The 22,168-nt window shown below is 44.5% G+C and overlaps 3 protein-coding genes across 3 annotated transcripts; 2 read left to right on the forward strand and 1 right to left on the reverse strand.

The window, feature by feature from the left end:
* The first annotated feature begins 9,696 nt into the window (after positions 1–9,696).
* LOC119290742 (two-component response regulator-like PRR73) lies at positions 9,697–15,332 on the forward strand. The gene is made up of 9 exons (XM_037569381.1): positions 9,697–9,908; positions 10,418–10,845; positions 11,818–11,979; positions 12,100–12,233; positions 12,378–12,560; positions 12,947–13,127; positions 13,211–13,619; positions 13,701–14,481; positions 14,969–15,332. Exons 2-9 carry the CDS (start codon positions 10,530–10,532, stop codon positions 15,077–15,079), a joined length of 2,277 nt encoding a protein of 758 aa, XP_037425278.1. The 5' UTR covers positions 9,697–9,908; positions 10,418–10,529; the 3' UTR covers positions 15,080–15,332.
* A 126-nt stretch (positions 15,333–15,458) lies between these two features.
* LOC119290743 (elongator complex protein 6-like) lies at positions 15,459–17,867 on the reverse strand. The gene is made up of 5 exons (XM_037569382.1): positions 17,579–17,867; positions 16,716–16,782; positions 16,427–16,635; positions 16,196–16,342; positions 15,459–16,022 (listed from the first exon to the last, which is right to left on the reverse strand). Exons 1-5 carry the CDS (start codon positions 17,780–17,782, stop codon positions 15,897–15,899), a joined length of 753 nt encoding a protein of 250 aa, XP_037425279.1. The 5' UTR covers positions 17,783–17,867; the 3' UTR covers positions 15,459–15,896.
* Positions 17,868–18,114: 247 nt separating this feature from the next.
* LOC119293720 (serine/threonine-protein kinase PBL27-like) lies at positions 18,115–22,162 on the forward strand. The gene is made up of 5 exons (XM_037572097.1): positions 18,115–18,364; positions 20,148–20,338; positions 20,632–20,818; positions 20,958–21,349; positions 21,791–22,162. The coding sequence occupies exons 1-5, from the start codon at positions 18,238–18,240 to the stop codon at positions 22,001–22,003; spliced, it is 1,110 nt and encodes a 369-aa protein (XP_037427994.1). The 5' UTR covers positions 18,115–18,237; the 3' UTR covers positions 22,004–22,162.
* Positions 22,163–22,168: the final 6 nt, after the last annotated feature.

A 22,168-nucleotide genomic window follows, 5' to 3' on the forward strand; every position in this document is an offset into this window, starting at 1 on the left:
GGCTAACTATTTGAAGAACAAAACCAATCGTTCTAAAGTGAAATTCCAACAGACAACAGGATCTCGTAGCTATATTGCAAACTGTGAGGCTCTTGTAAATAGCTGCTACTTCCTTCTTTTTTTGTGTCATATTATCGTATCTATGTTGACTTGTTCCAAATACAAAGGAAAGCCCGTGCGGACCAAAAAGAACCTGAACCGAATGCAGTGCAAATCTTCAAGGATTGCCACACCATCAAGATGAAGGGCATGAGCACACCAGTTCAAGCCGCTGTTGTAAGTCCTTACTCCTCCTGCCTTGAACTGATTGGTACTGTGATGTGTTCATTTAACTACTTGGTTTATAGCCAATGTCAGTTACTCTGTTCACTTTTATACACAATTGTCTTAACGTATCATTTCACCTTACATGGTTTAAAAGAGATGAAGGATATTCTTTTGGTCTTGATCTGTAATCTAGTTGTTATGTTCACGTGCGCACACAATGATAAAATAGCCTATTTATTTATATCTATTTTCCCATAATATGAATGATGTCATACTATGTTCATCCTACTTTAAATCATGTCTCTTTATCCTTAGGTATCAAAGAATGTGAGGAAATAGACAATACAGTAGGCATGCTACATGGACATATGTTCTGAAAGTGATTTTATTATGTAGTTGGCACTACAATACATGCTAATGTATTATAGTAGTTCACCAAAATAAGTTATGTATAAACGTTTAACCTACTTTGTTTGTTGTTGTCTCATTAGTAACTTATCTGGTACACTAATCTACAAGTTCAAACTTTCAGGAAGCTATGGAACAAATGATTGAACAACCACAACCACCTGAAGGTGATGAGGCTACCACATGCACAATGTCACCTCTTGCTGCAGTGCGTCAGTATCTCTCCACTAACAGTGCAAAAAGCACCTTCCTGCATAATTCTGGGTTGGTTGTCAAGGTAACCTCATCCAAATCCCCTACTGAACAAAATCTTCCTGCTAGACAGAGTGATATATATGTGCTCCAGACACAAGTCCAATACGTCGTTTCAGAAACAAGAATAGTGGTTGACAAATGTCGTCAAGATATGAATGGTTTTGAAACCAGACTATCAGACATTCGCTTCGTTGTTCAAGAGCAATGGCGGAAAAAAGGTGAAGATCGTGCTGCTCCATCAGATTCTACAGCCTGAAACATTAGCACTCAGGTCAAATGATCTGTGCTTCTATACATCTGATGGTGCTTTTATCTGGAAGGACTGTAAACTTTATGCCAACAGGCCTTTTGTTGTATGGTTGGAATTTATTTTGTTGTGATACAACATTTATGATGTTGCCACACGTTGCAGTAATTGCGACACTATTTTTGTATAGTGTAGGTTTATATTAGTAATGTATTTGGCCGAAAGCTTCGTGGGAGCCCAACATGCCAACATTCGTCGGGCCCATTCCAATTGGGCTAAAAACGATTATGGGCCGAAATTGGCATGTAGCCCACTAAAAATATCTGGGCCTAAATCAGCATAAGCTTTCATATTTTTCTGGTAGGCCTGTGCCCATAGTGGGCCTTTAACAGGCTTAAACATAATTTGGGCCCTCAGTAAAAATAGGCCATTTACAGGTGTAAATATCTCGAGCCCATAAAAAACATGGGCCTTTAATAGACCGAAAGTGAGATTGGGCCCTGATTGTGCCAAATAACCCACTGGTCTTAGCAGGCCGAAATGGTGGCCCATTTATGATGCAGATCTTTGACAGGCCGAAATTCGGACGGGCCGTAAATGCGCCGACCTAATACATGGGCCTTTAACAGGCTGGAACTTTGGTCGGGCTAGTTTATTATCATTTTTATATGGGCCGTTAATGGGCCTGATATGACGTTGGGCCACATATGGCCCATGGTTTTCGTCCGGCGTTAAGAGACCGAAAATGACAACAGGCCGAAAGTGGCCCAAATCTATAGGGGGACTCTAACAGGCCGAATGTCGGACATGGCCGAATATGACCCAAATCCTTCACGGTCGTTTATGGGCCGAAAGTTTTGATGGCCTGTAAATGGGCCCAAATGAAGTAGGACCTTTAACAGGCTGGAAATACACCGAGCCGTAATTCGGCCCAATTACTTAGCGGACTGTTAACGGGCCAGAAGTGACCATGGGCCGCGTTGATGACAAGTTTAGGACAGGCCGTTGACGGGACGATTTAACAGAGAATGTTGGGCCTTTAGCTGGGCCGGCCCATTATGGTCTGCAGAATCTTGTGGGCCTTTAGCTGGGCCGGCCCATTGTGGTCCGCAAAATCTTGTGGGCTTTTAGCTGGACCGGCCCATTATGGTTTGCAAAATCGTGTGGGCCTTTAGCTAGGCCGGCCCATTATGGTCCGCTAAATTTTGTGGGCCTTTAGCTGGGCCGGCCCATTATGGTCTGCAAAATCTTGTGGGCCTTTAGCTGGGCCGGCCCATTATGGTCCGCTAAATCTTACGGGCCTTCGGTCGGGCCGGCCCATTTAAACTTTATGGGCCACTTTTGGGCCGGTCCACGTGTCAACATATCATAGGCCCATCTCGACCATTGGACGAGTGACACCTGTGCCAACGCGGAGCTGATGCGTGGATCCGTCAGCCAATGAGAATTTTACACGTGGAAAATCGGCATTGGTCGTGGCTGTTAGCGGGTTATCGGATACAAAAACCGGACCCGATAGGTTAACGGCGGTTAACGGCGTCCCATTACGGTGGATGCCACGTGTCGGTCACCCTTGACGAAAGCACTTCTATGACGCGCGATTTATCGTCATGGAAGTGGACACTTCTGTGATGATAATTTTGGTAATGTCATGGAACACTTCTACGACAGCACAGGTATGACTATCTTGATTCTGTCATAAAATCGTCATGGATGTACATGCATGACCGAAAACGCGACCTACTGTGAAAAACACGTATCATCACGGAAGTGTATTTTTTTGTAGTGTATACAAATTAACATTGTATTTAGTGTGTTGGGGACACAAGAGACTTTTTATTATTTGGTTGCAGGGTTGTTTGAGAGAGACCATCTTCATCCTACGCCTCTCACGGATTGATAAACCTTAGGTCATCCACTTGAGGGAAAATTGCTATTGTCCTACAAAACTCTGTGCTTGGAGGCCCAACACGGGTCTACAAGAATAAAGTTGCATAGTAGACATCAGAGATGAACTAGAGTTTGAGAGGAGATGGTGTTGTTGAAGATGTTGATGGAGATTGCCCTCCCCAAGATGGGGGAGTTATTGGTGATGTTGATGAGATGGTTTCCTCCTCCGGGAGGGAAGTTCCCTGAGCGGAATCACTCCACCGGAGTGCAAAAATGCTCCTGCCCAAGTTCCGCTTCGAGACGGAGGCGCTTCGTCCCGAAAGTCCTCTCCTTTTTTTTCTAGGTCAAAATGACTTATATACCAGAAGATGGGCACCGGAGGTGGGCTGGGTTGAGCACAACCCACCAGGGCGCGCCTGGGGGCCTGGTGCGCCCTGGTGTCTTGTGCTCACCAGGTGCCCCCTGGTAGTTATTTGCTCCCGTATTTCTTATTTATTCCACAAAAATTCATCGTGAAGTTTCAGCTCATTTGGAGTTGTGCAGAATAGGTAGCCTGACGTAGCTTTTTCAGGTCCAGACTTCCAGCTGCCGGAATTCTCCCTCTTTGTGTGAACCTTGCATATTATGAGAGAAAATGCATTAGAGTTACTCCAAAAAGCATTATTATACATAAAAACAATATAAATAACAGTAGGTAAACATGATGCAAAATGGGCGTATCACTTGCCGGCATGTGCTACAGTGACAGGCGCTAAGTCAACAATGCTGCCCCAATGGGACGTGCGTCTGCTCCCGGCAACGTATGTTGGCGCCACATGTCACACACAATTAATGTGGTAGATTCTCCACTATACAACCACCATATTTACTGCTTCATAGCTACTGTGATAACCCCTTGCAACTATAGAAGGAGACCGAATCTACCTAGATCGGTGTTGGACACTTGATAGATTAGACTCTCAACGAGTATATACCCACAACGCCAAGCATGTTTTCTAGTTAATGATTAATACTTTGTGTTAGGAAGAACAAGCATGACAAGATTATATGATTTTGTAGGGATAACATTCTTTAGCATTTTTATTTTGAAAGGCATGATTGTTTGTTCGTATGCCTGAGTATTGATGTCTTCATATCAAATTATAGACTATTACTTTGAATCATTCAGATCTAAATATTCATACCGTAAAAGAGATTACATGATACACATGTTAAGTAGCATTTCACATCAAAAATTCTGTTTTTTTACCATTTACCTACTCTAGGACGAGCAGGAATTAAGCTTGGGGATGCTGATACGTCTCCAACGTATCTATAATTTTATTATTGTTTCATGCTATTATATTATCAATCTTGGAGAATTTATATGAATTTTTATGCTATTTATATCATTTGTTGGGACTAACCTATTAACCCAGTGCCTAGTGCCAGTTGTTATTTTTTGCTTGTTTTTGGTTTCCAGAAAATCAGTACCAAACAGAGTCCTAACACTATGAATCTTTCTGACGATCTTTTTTGGGACAAGAGAGACCCTGCAAGCTTCGGGAGGAGACCAGACGGCAATCTAGGAGACGATAAGGCAACAGGGCGTATCCTGGGGGGGTTGTTACCTTGTGGTCCCTATGAGGCTCCGTCTAACCTAATTCCACCTCTATAAATTCTCAAATATTGGGAAACCAATGGAGAGCCACCTCAAACCCTTTTTTCGCCGCCACAAGTTTACGTTCTTCCGCAATCCCATCTGGAGGCCTTTTTCGGTACTCTGTCAAAGGGGGAATCAATCACGGAGGGCTTTCAAGAAGGTAAGATTTCATTATTATTAAATTCACATAGGTAGGGAAGGTGTTTTTTAGGGTTCTTAGAGCAACAACTAAAATCATAAATTTCATAAAGATTCCAAGCATAACACAGCAATCGCTTTATTTGATCCCATAAGAGTATCCCTTTTTGAGACACACGATGACGCACAAAATGAGCATGCTCATCTAAAGATTTCCCATCAACTAGGCTAGTTGGGGTTTCATCACGAGCGCATAAGGATCAACGATGATCCAAGTAGAACACTTTAAGTGGATCCATATCAATAGATTTTTAGCAAGCAAAGATGCAAGCAAATAGAAGGCACACAGAAACACAAACAAAAAGACATACGAAGAAGGCAAAGAAAAGGCAAAGGTTTTCAAAAAATCATTTTAGAAGTGGGGGAGAGGAAAACGAGAGGCGAATGGCAAATAATATAATGCAAGGGAGAAGAGTTTATGATGGGTACTTGGTATGGCTTGACTTGGTGTAGATCTCCCTGGCAACGGCGCCAGAAATCCTTCTTGCTACCTCTTGAGCTTTTGTTGGTTTTCCCTTGAAGAGGAAAGGGTGATACAGCAAAGTAGCGTAAGTATTTCCCTCAGTTTTGAGAACCAAGGTATCAATCCAGTAGGATACGACGCGCAAGTCACCGAATACCTACACAAACAATCAAGAACCTTGCAGCCAACGCGATAAAGGGGTTGTCAATCCCTTCACGGTCACTCGCAAAAGTGAGATCTAATAGAGATAGTAAAGTAAATATTTTTGGTATTTTTGTTGTATAGATTGGAAAGTAAAAATTGCAAAATAGTAAATGAGATTCAACAATATGGGAAAGAGATGCAATATAATGGAAAAAGAGATGCAATATAATGGAAAAGAGACCGCGGGGCCATAGGTTTCACTAGTGGCTTCTCTCAAGATAGCATGTATTACGGTGGGTGAACAAATTAATGCCTAGCAATTGATAGAAAAGCGCATAATTATGAAGACATCTAAGGCAATGATCATGAACATAGGCATCATGTTCGTGTCAAGTAGACCGAAACGATTCTGCATCTACTACTATTACTCCACACATCGACCGCTATCCAGCATGCATCTAGAGTATTAAGTTCATAAGAACAGAGTAACGCATTAAGCAAGATGACATGATGTAGAGGGATAAACTCAAGCCATATGATATAAACTCCATCTTTTTATCCTCGATGGCAACAATACCATACGTGCCTTGCTACCCCTACTGTCACTGGGAAAGGACACCACAAGATTGAACCAAAGCTAAGCACTTCTCCCATGGCAAGAAAGATCAATCTAGTAGGCCAAACTAAACCGATAATTCGAAGAGACTTGCAAAGATATCAAATCATGCATATAAGAATTCAGATAAGAACCAAATAATATTCATAGATAATCTTGTTCATAAATCCACAATTCATCGGATCTCAGCAAACACACCGCAAAAGAATATTACATCGAATAGATCTCCAAGAACATTGAGGAGAAATTTGTATTGAGAATCAAAGAGAGAGAAGATGACATCTAGCTAATAACTATGGACCCGAAGGTCTGTGGTAAACTACTCAGGCTTCATCGGAGAGGCAATGGTGTTGATGTAGAAGCCCTCCGTGATCGATTGCCCCTCCGACAGATCGCCGGAAAAGGCCTCAAGATGGGATCTCACGGGTACAGAAGGTTGCGGCGGTGGAAAAGTGGTTTCGTGGCTCTCTCTGATGTTTTTATGGTATAAGAGTATATATAGGCGAAAGAAGTACGTCGGTGAAGCTACGAGGGGCCCACAAGGGTGGGGGCGCGCCTACCCCCTGGGCGCGCCCTCCTGCCTCGTGGACGCCTCGTGGCATCTCTGACTTCAACTCCAAGTCTTCTGGTTTGCTTTCGGTCCAAGAAAGATCATCGCGAAGCTTTCATTCCGTTTGGTATTCTTTTTCTGCAAAACTCTAAAATAGGCAAAAAAACAGAAACTGGCACTGGGCCTCCGTTTAATAGTTTAGTCCCAAAAATAATATAAAAGAGCATATTAAATCCCACTAAACATCCAAAACAGATAATATAATACTCCCTCCGTCCCAAAATTCTTGTCTTGGATTTGTCTAAATACGGATGAACCAAGTCATGTTTTAGTATTAGATACATCTGTATCTAGACAAATCTAAGACAAGAATTTTGGGACGGAGGGAGTAGCATGGAACAATCAAAACTTATAGATACGTTGGAGACGTATCAATGATTGTTATAGCTTTGTATTTTTCTCCAATCTATCCGTTTGGTTTGGCCAACTAGATTGATTTATCTTCAGTGGGAGAGGTGCTTTGTGATGGGTTCAATCTTGCGGTGCTCTATATTCGAGTGACAGAAGGGGACAAGGCACGTATTTGTATTGTTGCCATTAAGGGTAGAATGATGGGGTTTATTCATGTTGATTGGGTTTACTTTGTCTACATCATGTCATCTTGCTTAAGGCGTTACTTCGTTTTTCATGAACTTAATACCATAGATGCATGTTGGATAGCGGTCGATTGGTGGAGTAACAGTAGTAGATGTAAGCGGGAGTCGGTCTACTTATCTCGGACGACACTCTACCCATCAGACTTAACTGGGGATTACGCGGTGAACGCGGCCGTTTGCCACCCGTGGCGACTCTCCAGCCTCCATCCTGCTCGGCCTCGTGCCCGTGCTCCACGAAATGGACCTCGGAGCGAGGGATGTGGCGCATAGCTACCGGCGAGGAGGGGGGCGAAGGTGGGGAGGGGCCTGGCGAGAGGGCGTCGAGCAGAGCGCGTCACGGTAGGACGGGGCATCAGATCCGACGGAGGAGGGACTTGACTCCATCCATCGCAGCTCGCCGCTACGGCCTACGGTCGGGGGGGGGGCAGCGGGGTGGCCATGGGGTGGGCGACGGTGTCGGAGTGGCGGTCGTCGTGAGCAGGTGGGTGTTGGGGCCGGAGTGTCCGGCATTGCAGGAGAGCCTAACGCGAGTGACAACTATCGTTCTCAACCAACGATCAACTAGACGTTCTCCCCAGAGTGAGCGTTCTTGTTAGGCCGACGAAGATGTTGGTTTCTTTGAGTTGGGTGTACGTGACATCATGGTTAATAAAATTGATAGACTACTCATATTAGGACTTTCTTTTTCGGAAGTTCATCTCCAAAGAACCTCCAAGAAAATGGTTCTCGGGTTCATGTGAGTAAACACAAAGTGGGCAGATTAAGCATTTTGACCAAGCTATATTCCAGGGGATAGTCAGTCATAACAAATGGAAATCGATGATTGTGGTCGGGGCGTTACACGTGCCCAAGCATGGAGTGGCTTACTTAGTAATCAAATCAATTTCTCAACATGCTCCTAAGGCTCAATTCATGGCTATCCTATGTTTGTCATCGCCATCTTCAAGTTCATAGATAGAACTAAGATAATCTAAAACAATAATTAATTATTGCTACCTCACTGAGTGGTAGTAACGAAAATGAAAGGTCGAAAAATCTGTGAAAAACACATGCACCAACCATAAATGATAGAAGCCTTGTTTGCTATAGTGGTGCATAATATCAAAATTTGTCAATTTGTCCGTTATTTTCTTTATTATAGTTGCTATATTTGGTATTAAAACTATTTTAATGCTCATTGTATTTTAGTTCTTGTTGTAGCTAAAGAAACAAATAGTTGGCCAGCTAGAATGCTAAAATTTCTACTCCTAGTTCGCTACTTACAGATTAAGGGCCTCTTTGATTCAAAGGATTTTCATAGGATTTTTGAAGGATAAGAATCCTTCGGAATTTTTCCTGCGTTGATCGTTTGATTCGCAGGATTGAATCCCATAGGATTTTTTTCCTATAGATTCATTTGAACTACATTTTATAGGAATTGTAGCATCCACTCCAACCTCTTGAAAGAAATCCTTTATTTTTCCTGTGATACAATCAAACAAACTCAAATCTTATAGGAATCCAATGGGCATGTCATTTCAATCCTACATTTTTTCTATTCCTATGTTTTTGCAATCCCGCGAATCAAAGAGGCCCTAATAGTTTACTATAGATGAAACTTAGCACAGCACAGCTGAAGAACCATAAACTAAGCCTCCTTGTGCCAAAAAGAGAGCACATCCACCCCAACTAAGCCTCCTTTTCAAAAACAAGTCTCCTGGTTTTACTTCAAAATTAAAACTAAAATCACGATACTTATTTTGAAACGGAGGAGTAATAGAAAAGCCAGCTTACAAGTGTGCGGTTCAGATTGATTTAGAATTAGTAGCTTATTTTAGAAACAAGGCAAACTTGTTTTCTCATAGAAAAAAAGAGGCGATTGCATGAGGTCTCAAAACGTGTGGATGAGACGAAGTGTTCCTGTTGAACCAGAAAAACCGATGCCAGAAAAGGTAAAACTGTACTACTCTAGTCCACAGATCACTCTCCGATCTCCAACCGGCCCTTTCGTTACCCCAAAAAAGAAACACCCAGCCATGCCTAAACGCCGTGAAGACATGATGAAGCTACGCCGTGACGATCTTTCCTGCGGCGCGCATCCCGGGCCCACTGTCAACTACAGTAGCCGCCAACCCCGCACCTACCGAAGTGCGTCGCCTCGCCCGGCCCCGCCCCGGCCGCGGCGGAGCCCCACGCCGCGCTCCACGTGTCGGGGCTCCCCGGGCGGATCTGACGGGCCGATGGAGCGCGCGGCTTTAGATTTCGTCGGATCCCGGCGGGTCGCTGGGCCCACCCGCTCCCTCCGGCCCTCCCCGCCTCCACTTGCTCCACGTCATGGTCACCCCGTTATCTATTTCCTCCTGCTCCCGCTGTCCCCCTTCCTTCAGCAATCAGCACCACCTCTTCTCTTCTCTTCTCTCCTGTCCTCTCGTCCTCCCCCCAGAGCCCAGGCTCAGTTTTACCTCTCGCGGTCTCGCCTGGTCTTCGTAACACCCCGCCGCGCTGTGGAAACATCCACGGCTACTTCCTCGCGCGGGTCAAAGCTCGCGCGCCCACGCCCATGCCGCCACCGCCCGCGCCTCGACCCGCCACGGTGCGCGCCCTCTCGCCCTTCCCTCTGGCAACGCGAGCGCCCGTCTTTTTTGTGTGTTTGCTTTAGCTGATTTCGGGGCGGGGGCCAGGAGGTTGAAATCCGGTGGATCTCGGCCGCCCCCGCCGGAATCCGGCACGGGTGGACCGGCGTGAGGTCCTCTGTCAGTGATGCCTGGCCGGGGTGAATCGCGGTGGGAGCTTAACCTTTGGTTTACCTGTCTGATTCTGTTGGAAGCTCGAGTACTGCTGATGCAGTCTAATTTCATCTCATCACCGAGACTATTTCTTCAGTCTTTTAAGCTCCTAGAGTCTCTGAATTACGCTCATCTTTGCTCTAGTAACTAGTACCAATTTTGTACGATAAATCCCTTCTCCAAACATTAGCATCGCGCGCCGATCCTTGCCAATTTCGTACGGTGTGCGTGTCAATTGCCGACGAACTGCCCATAATTCGAAGCATTTCCCATGCTCGTGATAGATTCGACCTTGATCCATGTGTGCTTGTTGCAGATTCCAGTCGTTGGATGCAGCATGCCCATATCTGAACCCAGCGTAGGGCATGCTCCGTCGTCTGTGAACCGTCTCTAGTCGCAAACGCCACGGATCCAGCCAGATCCAGCTGATGGTGAGCGCCAGTCAAGCTGGCGCGGACGGACCTTCCACCAGTGATATTAGGGGAACTGGAAACGGCGCCGTAGAGAATGGCCATGCCCTCAAGGCAAACGAGGACAAGGAATGGAGGGGCGGCAGCAAGGAAGAGGACTGGCCCAGCACGCACAGTGCGCCGCCAGGCTTGGACGAGCACAAGCAGCAGCAAGGCCGGGTCATCCGCTGGGAGAAGTTCCTGCCGGTGGAGACACTAAGGGTCTTGCTGGTGGAGAACGATGACTGTACCCGACATGTTGTCCGTGCTCTGCTCCGTAAGTGTGGCTATGAAGGTATGCCCTGCAAATTTAAACTCTACTTTCAAGTAAATTATTAATTTTGATTTTGATCTTTTCTAGTTTGTAGGTCTGTTAGAGGCCAGAGTGTTCATGTTATTGTATTTTGTTCTCTCTCTCTTTCAGTTTTAGATTTCACTTCACTTCGAGTTCATTTTGAACTGATAGTGCGACCATACATCTATCACAACATTTATACAGGGGGATACTGAGGCTGGAGGTTATCCTCCTTTTCCAAAAAATAAAAATACAAGGGGATACTGGAATTGCTTATTGTGGAAAAGGGGAAACTGATATTGCTTGTTGTGAAAAAGAGCATTGCGCATTGCTTGGTTAAGTCTTAGTCGAGTGAGACCTAGCCACACCCATATTGGGTAAATACAAACTTTATTCAAGTGTCATGGATCTTCCTAATGTAAATTGTACTCCCTCCGATTCTATTTACTCTGCGCATAACTCTTGACCCGCATACCAAGGAGGGCACTGGTTTGATTTTTCTAGACTAATTTGCCCCTGCGCAACAATGCTCCGCATGAGTATCAGGGGTAGATATGCATGCAATGGTTGGCTGGTCCTCCTCCTTTTTCGCTGCACTTGGCTCCGCAGCACGCCCAGCCCGCATGAGCCAATGCATGCTGTTTTGCTGCTGCCTCTTTTCTTGGAAACTGACGCAATTAATTAGGGCAGAAGCGGATGGGGCGGGGCACAAAAGGAAACCACCGCTAGGAATCGGCAACGCACAGACTAATACGAGAAAACTGAGAAAAAGTTATAAGCAAAGTAAAAAGAATCGGAGGGAGTACGTTTGATGTGTTTGTTAATTCGTTCAGTACATTATGTTGTTTCCTATTAGGATTATGCCTTTCCTTCTATATTCAAAGGTGAAAGCTAAATCAATATTGCTTTTCTTTGAAACTGTTTCAATTACGTCAGTCCATTGATTGCAAAATGCATATCTTTCCTTTGTAGTTATCGCTGCTGAGAATGGATTGCATGCATGGCATTATCTTGAAGATGTGCAAAACCGTATTGACCTTGTATTAACTGAGGTCGCCATGCCTTGTCTATCTGGCATCGGTCTACTCAGTAAGATCACGAGTCACAGTATTTGCAAGGGCATTCCTGTGATCAGTAAGTAGCTTTCCTGCTCAACCATATTGCTCCAACAGATTAATACACTTATTTTGGGTCCTTGCTAATTTTTTAGTTTAAATATTCTTAGCTTCTAAAGCTTATGTTGTTTCCGTGCAGTGATGTCTAAGAATGACTCGATGAGTACAGTCTTTAAGTGTCTATCAAAGGGAGCAGTTGACTTCTTAGTGAAGCCGATACGGAAGAATGAACTTAAGACCCTTTGGCAGCACATATGGAGGCGATGCCACAGTGTAAGTTGCTTGTTGTTGGTCTAGCTTATTTCATGTCGGAAAACCAAGCCCAAAAGTCATGAGGGCATAGTTTCTTTGACCTACCTATTTATCTGGGTATCTTCTCTGATTATCACTCTGGAATTTGCCTTTCTCGGAATCTAGTCCAGTGGAAGTGAAAGTGGCATCCATACACAAAAATGTTCCAAACCAAAGGCTGGTGATGAATATGAGAACAACAGTGGCGGCAGTCATGATGATGATGACGATGACGATGATGATGCTGACGACGACTTTAGTGTTGGGCCCAATGCTAGGGATGGCAGTGATAATGGCAGTGGCACTCAGGTATGCTGGTTACTTAAAATTGGAAGGTACTCTTTACTCATTAGAAGATTGCGATAGATGTAATATAAAGGGTATTAGTTGAATACTACTCGGAACAATTGTTTGACGCTTCCAAAATTAATAGGATTAATACCTCTGCTGGTTGAAAAGCTATGTGTTAAGTACAATTTTTTAGTGCACATACTTTGCACTTCCTAGTAATTCACCCCAGATCAGATCCTAGACCGGTTCACCGTGGGCATTTTAGACCTTTTGTTTTAACGTCTCACCCTGAGTCCACCCTTAGAACTGAGTAACAAAATGATAACGTTTGTGCCACTGTTTAAAAAAAATCTCTTTTGAAAATCTATTCTATTCTCATGCCACCGTTCTATTTTAAAATGCAGAGTTCATGGACGAAGCGTGCTGTGGAGATTGATAGTCCACAACTTGTGTCTTCTGATCATCTAGCAGATTCACCTGATAGTACCTGTGCGCAAGTAATTCACCCCAGATCAGAGATAGGCAGCAATAGGTGGTTGCCGACTGCAAATAAAAGGAACATCAATAATCAAAAAGAAAATAATGGTATCGTATGCTAACGGTATCCTTCATACAAAGTAAATACACCTTTTACTGTCTATGTCAACCAACTGCCACTTCTTATGCAGATGACTCCATGGGGAAATACTTAGAAATAGGCGCTCCTAGAAATTCAAGTCTTGGGCATCAATCTTCTCCAAATCAGATGTCTGTTAATCCAACAGAAAAACAGCATGAGAATCTCATATCCCAAAACAAGTCCGTAAACAAAATAGTCATCGACGAACCAACTAGTCAAACTGCCGATTTGATTAGTTCAATAGCCAGAAACACAGAATCGAAACAGGCTGCTAGAATCACTGATGCACCTGATTGCTCCTCCAAGATGGCACACGGGACTGAAATGAAAAACGATTCTCCCATCAACATGCCATCCCAAGAGTTGGGTCTGAAGATATCGGAAACAGCTAGATGTGGAACTGAAATCCATGATGAACGAAGTATTCTGAAAAGATCAAATCTCTCAGCATTCACCAGGTGCAAAGCATAATATCACTATAATTACTAAGTTATGAACACAGCAATAAGTCGCGTACTAACTGTCCTTTATTTTGCAAGGTACCATACTCCTATGGCTTCCGATCAAGGTGGGGCAACATTTCGGGGAAGCTGTTCACCTCAAGATAACAGCTCAGAGGCTGTGAAAACGAACTCCACCTGCAAGATGGAGTCAAATTCAGATGCTGCTCAAATAAAGCAGGGCTCAAATGGCAGTAGCAACAACAATGACATGGGCTCCAGTACCAAGAATGCCATTGCAAAGCCTTGTACAGACAGGGAGAGAGTTATGTCACCATCACTTGTTAAATCGAACCAGCAGACTTCAGCATTCCATCCGGTGCAGCACCAAGTGTCACCAGCTGACGCGGCACGCAAGGACAAAGCTTCTGAAGAAATTGTCAATGCAGTGAAAGTGGGCCACTCAAGCGAGGCACAGCAAAGCTCTGTGCAGCATCACCATCATGCACACTATTACCGCCATGTTATTGCACAGCAACAGACATTAATTGACCGTGCATCAAACGCTCGGTGTGGTTCATCCAATGCGTCTGATTTACCCCTGGAAGGTCATGCTGCTAACTATGGTGTGAACGGGAGCATCTCAGGCAGCAATAATGGAAGCAATACGCAAAACGCAAGTAGCTCCGCTCCCAATATTGCAAGGCCAAACATGGACAGTGGTGCCATGGACAAAACAGAGGCTGGCGGTGGCAACGGTAGTGGGAGCGGGCCGAGCGGTAGTGGCAATGACATGGTATGTCAGAATCAGCTCAGCCAACGAGAAGCTGCAGTGAACAAATTCAGGCAGAAGCGGAAAGAGAGGAACTTCGGGAAAAAGGTAAATCTATTTTCAGCTACATGCTTTCTAAAGCAGGGACTTCCAAAATTAGGCCCGTTTCAGTTTGATTTAGTATAGTATGAATGACCAGGAATGTTTTCCAAGTAGTTGGACGCAAACCATTGTTTATGTCATGATGATGATGAATATTACTCCCTCTGTCCCATAATATAAGAACGTTTTTGACACTTCACTAGTGTCAAAAACGTTCTTATATTATGGGACGGAGGGAGTAACTTCTTACTTCTGAAAGAGAGAAACACTTAATTTCCTCAAAACAAAACAAAAGGAGAAAGAGAGAGAGAGAAACACGAGCTTTTATGTTGCTTCCAAAAATGTAATGACAGGCCACTAAACGGAATAGCATAGCAGCATAGCCGTAGGAAATGTCATTGATAGTGCCTTGGGGAGTGCGATTTTATCTGCTGAAGCATTTGACGTTTCTGATGGTCTGTATTGACGGCCTCGTCCGCTTGGCTATTTTCAGGTGCGGTACCAGAGCAGGAAGAGACTAGCCGAGCAGCGGCCACGTGTCCGTGGGCAATTCGTCCGACAGTCTGGACAAGAAGATGAGGCAGGCCAAGCAGAAGACAGATGACGCGACCCTCCCTTCTGGTCCACTGTAGCGTCTGTTACTACATATACATAGGTTATTGACTCACATTAGAGTGCTCAACAAATAAAGACCCACCCGTATGATTATTGTCCCTGGCCGGCCGACTCAAGATGAACATTTGTAATATCTAATCTATGTGGCCATCCGTCGTAGTAAGTACAGTACCATGCATGTTACCCCTCGTTATGGTTTGCGATCTTCAGTTCTCTTGGAGAGATAGATATGCTTAGTCTTACTCAAGAAGAGTCTTAAGAAGGAGCAAGCCAGTAGCCAAGTTGTCACTCCTATCTATCTAGGAGTATATACATAATGCATGTTAAATCATTCAACCTTGACCAAGCTGATATAACTGACAAGGTTGTGTTCTAAAGTCAAAAGGTTGCACTTCACTTCTACTCACTCTGTAATAATGATCTAAAAGATCATATATTTCTTTACAGAGGGAGTAATATAAGACCTTTTAGATCACTACTTACTTTAGTGATCTAAAAGGTCTTATTTACTTTACAGAGGGAGTACTTATGTTTTCGCATTGCAGTTCTCCCTAGTGTCTGCTCTAATGCTCCAGATCAAAGGTTTACAATGTAGAGTACATCCCCATTTCCAATGAATAAAGGCAACACAAGCTGCCTAGAAAATGGCAAAAAAAAGATGGAACCATGCAAATCCTGAACCGGGCAAAACTGGTTTCCTTTCCATGATGCTCCTTAAAACAGGGCAACTTCCAACATAACGAGCGACGCATCAAATGGCATCACTTGAGTGATATCTGCTCTGCAGCTTTACGGTGCCCAAAGTTCTAGTGTCTGCTCCCTGGGTAGAAGAAGTCTGCGCCGTTTTCCTTCACCTTAAAATGGAAGTTCCAAACTTTCCGCCCTTTTGCCGGCCTTTGCTCGATGAGCATTCCTTTGTTTATTACTGACAGCTGTTGAGAAAAGAATGAAACGCTTGTCAACTGTAAAATAAAATGGACGGTGCCAAGTGCCATCATTCACAATAAGACCAACGTTCGCTGGAGCAAATTCACAGCTATCTATAGTGGCTCAAAAAATCAAACCAAGAACCTAAAGTATGCAGAGTGGTGATCAAGAACCTGACCTGTCCATGAACATCAGCGGCTAAACCAGTGCTCAGAGGTGCTGCTTTAATCACAAGATCCGCAATATAGCGCAGATGTGCGAGAAGTCCCACACCATCCTCGCTTGAATAAATATCCTCATGAATAAGAACCACGAGCGAGCAATTCTGCCAAGACACAAACAAGGTGTAAAAATTGTGAATATGCTGTGAAGAAAGAGTACTGGCAGTGATTGGCAGATTCAGTTTTACCATCTCAGACGTAAGTGTCACGCAATAATGCAAGAAGTCCAAGACATCATCTGCAGAACCACTGGCAGCAACTTCCAAGAGTGAAACATCATCTATCATAACCGTGAACCGACCTGCATTTTCTCCACTCCTGTATGTCTCCACCACTCTCTGAACGCCACTATACAGCTGAGCTAAGCTATCAGCAATGGCACCTCCCCGTGTTCCACCTGAGTAAAGAAGCATGCAAATCAGTGACTTGTTAACAATGATGCAGCATTTGGAGAAACAAGGTACTCAAAGGTCTTGCCTGGGAACGCCTGCAAGTCAAAGAAATGAAGCCTCTCACTCTTCCTATGCATGGACAAGTTACAGCCCTGGAAAATTTCAGGAGAAGAAATCATCAGCCGTCCAACATTTAAAGTAGGCCACAATACTGGTAGAAATCGAAACATATACGCTCTCTGAATGGTCAGTCCAGCTTCCAGTGCAGTAAACAAAGTTAGATTTAACTTGTGCAAACTTGCTAGACCTTGTGGTTCTGGATGAGCTGGTTGTTGAAATACTGAAGTGGCACAGACATTGAGCTATTGCTGCCAGTTCATTCAATAGTGGCTTCCTGGCAACACAAGTATACAGTTCTGACATGAAGCATTATGCATAAACCCAATGGTTCACTGTTATGATGGATGATGCTCGGGAGTTAGATTTACGACAGCGACTTCCAGCAGTGAAACATCATCAGTCGTAACTGTGAACTCCCCCCAGTCGAACCTATTTAAACTTTCGAAGTGCGATTGTTTAGTATGGGATTCAGTCCCATATTCAGATTAGAGCAAAGTTATGTATCTTTCGCAAAAAGAAAGAAGAAAAAAAGAGCAAACTTATACTTATGTATACTACTCCCTCCGTCCCATAACGTAGGACGTTTTTTGACACTAGGAGTAGATTCTATACCCAGATCACCTTGTCAAATTTTCTGATGGAATGCCACCCATTTATTTACAGATGATTACTCGAAGCAAGCATGAACACGATTACATAATTTCTCAAGTAAGGACATACAACTCTGCAGTACTCACTAAGTAACAAGTGTGTGTGTGTGTGTGTGTGTGTGTGACAGAGACCGTGGTTAGGTTATGGCAAGGCTGGTAGCAAGCACGGGACGCTTACCATCTTTCGGAGGACGCGGTCGTAGTGTGAGAAGGGGTGCGCGAGGGCGAGGAGCGCCGCGCCACCGGCTGCCGCGAGCGCGCGCTTGAGGAGGAGGTGGAGGACGAAGGCGGCGGGCGCCTCCACGCAGTCCTCCACCACCACCACCCGCGCGCCGGCGCACATGGCCTCGCTCAGGAGGTCCCCCGCGCCGTACTCCTCCATCTCCGCCTCAAGCTGCGGCGGCGGCGGCGGCGGCGGCCAAGGAAGGAGAAGGAGGCGCCTGAGCGAATTCACAGAGACCAAAGAAAAAGCGAAGTCCAAAGGAAGGCGTACTTGGAGAAAGTACGTAACGTAGGACCGAAGGCGCATCGACGTAGCGGAGAGTGCGCGTGCGTGTCCACGGAAGCAAAACGGTCACGCGGGGCGGGCGGGCCGTGGCGGAGGCAGCAGACGGCACCTGAGGACAGTTGAGCAGTTCCGTCCTTCCTCGGAGTCGTGGACAAAAGGGAGGACTGAGTCGTCTCGTCTCGTCTCGTCCGTTTCTCCCCCACATTCTTCCTGCGCTTGTCGTCCGTTCCAACCTCCGGCTCCCAAACCCTGCGCACTTCACTTCCCTTCCATCCCTCCCTCCCTCCCTCCCTCACCACTGCATTCCGTGCCTCTGGCCTCGGGACGCCATGGGGTGCTGCACCTCGTCGCAGAAGAAGGGCGCCGCGGCGGGGGACATGAGGAAGGAGCCCGCGGAGAAGCCGTCCCAGATCGCGCCGGCCGCCTCGCCATCGCCCACGCCCTCGCCCTCAGCTGGTACGTGCGCGCGGCTTCTTCCTTCTTCCTCCTCTTCCTTTGCGGTGCGGGAATTCTTCTCCTTCTTCTTCTTCTCCCCTGACGCCGGTTCTTTGCCGCCGCGGTGGCTTGCTAGTTTGGCACTTTGGCCCCGCCGCTCGACGTAGTCTCTTGGTATCGTGCGGCTGATCGAGTTCTCGGTTGGTTACTGACGTCGGTGGTCTATGAGCGAGGGTTGATCCCGTGGCTTCTTCACTTGATGTTTGGTTCGTGAAATGTCTACGGAATAGTGCCATGGCATGGGCGGCCGTGCCCGTGTTCGTTCCCTCAATTTGCGACGCCGCAATGCTTTCTCGCAATTTTTGGGCATTCTTGGGAATTAGGATTTCGTGTAGGTTCATTTCTTCACGATTAAGTAACTGACTGCGCCAACAAAGTGTGCTTCTCTTCTCGGCCCTGAAACCGCACAAGATTCATGCGCTCCTTTCTTTGATCTTTGCATGTGCTCTTCTTTGGATGCGTGCAGATATACCATCAAGAAATTCTTGCACCTTTGGATACTTCAATTCACTTTCTTACCAATCGGCTACTCTCTCTGTTTCAACTTTCAAGTTTGCAGGGCGATAATAGTCTTGTTCGCTAATGTACCATGACGTTTTTCTTATTCCGGTAGAAAAATATGTAGTAGTACATCGAATATAGTTAATTCTATAATAAATCAGGATAATAATTAGGTGCATTCTACTAGTCATTTAGTATCCCATTGGTCTGTGTGCAGGACAAAATATACTCGCGGCATACAGTATATTTTCAACCGATTGAGTAATTAATTTCGCCATGAACTTGTGGTCCTAGGGCTTCTTCTTTCTTCCTTTCTATAAAAAACACACGTCAGAGCACAGTCTTGAGGTCTTCTATATTTGGTTTAAGATCGCCAAAGTGGCCCAAAACCTACACAACCATCGTGGAGGTGGCGGTGACGCCGACCAAAACAGAGCAAACGTCCCACTAACCTCCTAGAACAGAAAGTGCTGTTCTGGGCCTTGAAATTGCACATTATTTTACTAGCTAGTGAGTAAATGTTATTTGATTGTGGCAATTTTTCTTTTAGGAAGTAAATTAATGTTATTATGAGGAGGACCACAAATCCCACTGTGTCTCGCGATGATATGTGTGATGTATGCATGTCCCGGCACAAATTTGTGTCCCTTGTTCTTGCTATGGTTGGATTAGTGCGTTGGCAAAGCCCGGAATTCGGTGATGTAGATGAAAACTTAAGTGAGACACCAAAATAAAATTTTGAATATGTGTGGTACGATATGTAAAATGAAACAGGTTACATGTCGTTTATAGCTGCCCCTGTTTATTGTGCTTATTAATGAGGTACAACTGTATACATCTATGTGTTCCTCGTGTATTACTAGGTGTACATGTCTGTCTTGATTTATTACTATTTCCACTTGCTGTTTTTTCAAAAAAATTGGGAGTCTACCTATAAAATTACTATGTCCAATTACTGGGTAACCCCATGCATCTATACTTTACTCAAAAACAAATCAAAAGATTACATGGTTGCTTCGACATGGATATTGTTGAGTAAAGAATTGTGTTATTTCTGTCATTTTGACTTTTCTATTTACAATAAACCTTGTTGTTGCATAGTACTTGGAATTTGTTCGGTTCCTTTTTGCTGATTCATAACTTCCCACATAAACGGGTTTTGTTCTCGGTAATGGAAGTGTTTAGGCTTTTTCATGTGATAGCGGACAACTACACTGGTGGTGCATCTATTTTGTTTCTGCAGAGATGTCAAGATTAGAGACCAGTCAGGGGGCCGTGCGCACTAAGTTCATCTCAAGCCCTGGTCCGCATGCCGATCGCCTATCATTCACCTACAAGGAGCTGAATGCGGCGACATTGGGCTTCCCACGAGATCACTTTCTGGGAGAGGGTGGGTTCGGAAAGGTTTATAAAGGTGTTCTAGACGGCAACGAGGTGAGTTAATGTGTTCTATTGGCAGTTTAGTAATTGGAATTGCAGTCATGTTCGATGATATATTAAACTCGGAAGATATTTTCTAGCTAAAGTGTTAGTCACATGAACGACAGTGTGATGAGAAGTTAAACTGATGTGGTGAGTTCAAGAATGGATCGCAGTAGCATTTTGCTTCGTATTTTTTAATGTGATCGATGATCTATGCTATGGTTTACTGAGGTTGTTTTATTATGAAAAGTGAGGCTTGTGAGGATATGGTGTAGTATATGATCCGCTTGTATGTGCTGCAACAGGTTGCTATAAAGATTCTCAACCCCAATGGATTGCAAGGGAACAAAGAGTTCTGCACAGAAGTTATGGTGTTGAACAGGATGCATCACCCGAATCTCGTCAAGCTTGTTGGCTTCTGTGCTGATGATGACCAGAGGCTTCTAGTCTATGAATACATGCCTCTGGGTTCATTGGAAACTCATATTTTTGGTATGTTAAACTACCATATATATGTGTGTGTGTGTGTGTGTGTGTGTGTGTGTGTGTCTTTCTCTTTATATATATTGTTGCAAGAATAATTAGATCAGCTTGTTTAACCAAAATTTAATTTTGTTTTTTATCTTCCTAGATCTCCCCCCTGATAAGAAACCTCTTGATTGGAATACAAGGATGAAGATACTTGCTGGGGCAGCTCAGGGCCTGAAGCATTTGCATGTTATCTGCAACCCTCCTGTCATAAACCGTGACGTGAAATGCGCCAATATTTTGCTTGGCGAGGAATATCATGCAAAGCTAGCCGACTTTGGCTTGGCAAAGCTAGGTCCGACTGGTGACGATACTCATGTTTCAACTAGAGTGATGGGTACACCTGGGTATTGTGCGCCGGAGTATCTTGAGAGCGGTCAGTTGACTACCAAGTCAGATGTTTACAGCTTTGGTGTTGTCATACTGGAGGTTATCACAGGAAGAAAAGCTTTAGATCAGAGTCGAATCAGAGCTGAGCGTAGCCTTGCTGAATGGGTAAGCATCACTTCCAGCTTTTTCTTTTTCTTTTGTAGAACTACTCCTTGCTTCTCCCCAATGCTATAATGTCTGTACCAAGGACAATATTGTGTTACCTGGTATATCTTTGGTGAGTTCTGATTTCTATTTGCTTCTTAAAACTGGCAGAAGCATCATAAGTTTATCAGTAGTTTTTAATCATTTGATTAGCATAGATTTATTATCTTCTTTTGTTACATTTGGTCTTGCCACTGCTGAGGTAAGATTCTTCTTGGCATTTCTCCATAATTCCTCATATGGAAGCCATAATAGGTTTGGCCTACACTAGACAGAAACATATATAGGTTTTGTTTGCTCCTTCAATGTACATCTTAAGTACCCTTGTCTAAAAAGTAAAACGAGTTTCTCTTTCTGCGATGAAGATTAATTGTTGTGACTTTTGTTGGTGTATAATTTCAGGCCACCCCTTTGATCAACAGGAGGGATTTTGCAATGTTGGCGGATCCAACGCTTGGTAATCAGTACAGCATGACATCATTGTACCAGGTCCTTTCCGTTGCTCGAATGTGCCTGAATACAACAGCCAGCCAGAGACCTCAGATTACAGACGTAGCTGCCGCTCTCGCTCACATCTCAAAGTCCAGAAGAACGCGGCGACCAGCCCACCAGTAGTCAGCAGCTCAAGTTCACCAACCTGGGGAAGATATATAGGAGGAACTAGTAGTATATCATAGTCATGGGGACACCAGTGCAAAGCAATGTAGTGTTTCTGGCTTTGTTATGATGATGATGATACTGTTATAAGAAAGCTCTACTCCCCATTCCGGTATGGCCGAA

Source organism: Triticum dicoccoides, chromosome 4B (genome assembly GCF_002162155.2).
Source record: "Triticum dicoccoides isolate Atlit2015 ecotype Zavitan chromosome 4B, WEW_v2.0, whole genome shotgun sequence".
NCBI lineage: Eukaryota > Viridiplantae > Streptophyta > Magnoliopsida > Poales > Poaceae > Triticum > Triticum dicoccoides.

Coding starts and splice junctions, on each gene's coding strand:
- LOC119290742 (XM_037569381.1), top strand. CDS start 10,530: ATGGTGAGCGCCAGTCAAGCTGGCGCGGACGGACCTTCCACCAGTGAT. Junction 10,846..11,817: donor CCGTAAGTGTGGCTATGAAG/GTATGCCCTGCA, acceptor TTTCCTTTGTAG/TTATCGCTGCTGAGAATGGA. Junction 13,620..13,700: donor AATCTCTCAGCATTCACCAG/GTGCAAAGCATA, acceptor TTATTTTGCAAG/GTACCATACTCCTATGGCTT.
- LOC119290743 (XM_037569382.1), bottom strand. CDS start 17,782: ATGGAGGAGTACGGCGCGGGGGACCTCCTGAGCGAGGCCATGTGCGCC. Junction 16,783..17,578: donor ACCGCGTCCTCCGAAAGATG/GTAAGCGTCCCG, acceptor GAAATTTTCCAG/GGCTGTAACTTGTCCATGCA. Junction 16,023..16,195: donor CCGCTGATGTTCATGGACAG/GTCAGGTTCTTG, acceptor TTTTCTCAACAG/CTGTCAGTAATAAACAAAGG.
- LOC119293720 (XM_037572097.1), top strand. CDS start 18,238: ATGGGGTGCTGCACCTCGTCGCAGAAGAAGGGCGCCGCGGCGGGGGAC. Junction 18,365..20,147: donor CACGCCCTCGCCCTCAGCTG/GTACGTGCGCGC, acceptor TTGTTTCTGCAG/AGATGTCAAGATTAGAGACC. Junction 20,819..20,957: donor ATTGGAAACTCATATTTTTG/GTATGTTAAACT, acceptor TTATCTTCCTAG/ATCTCCCCCCTGATAAGAAA.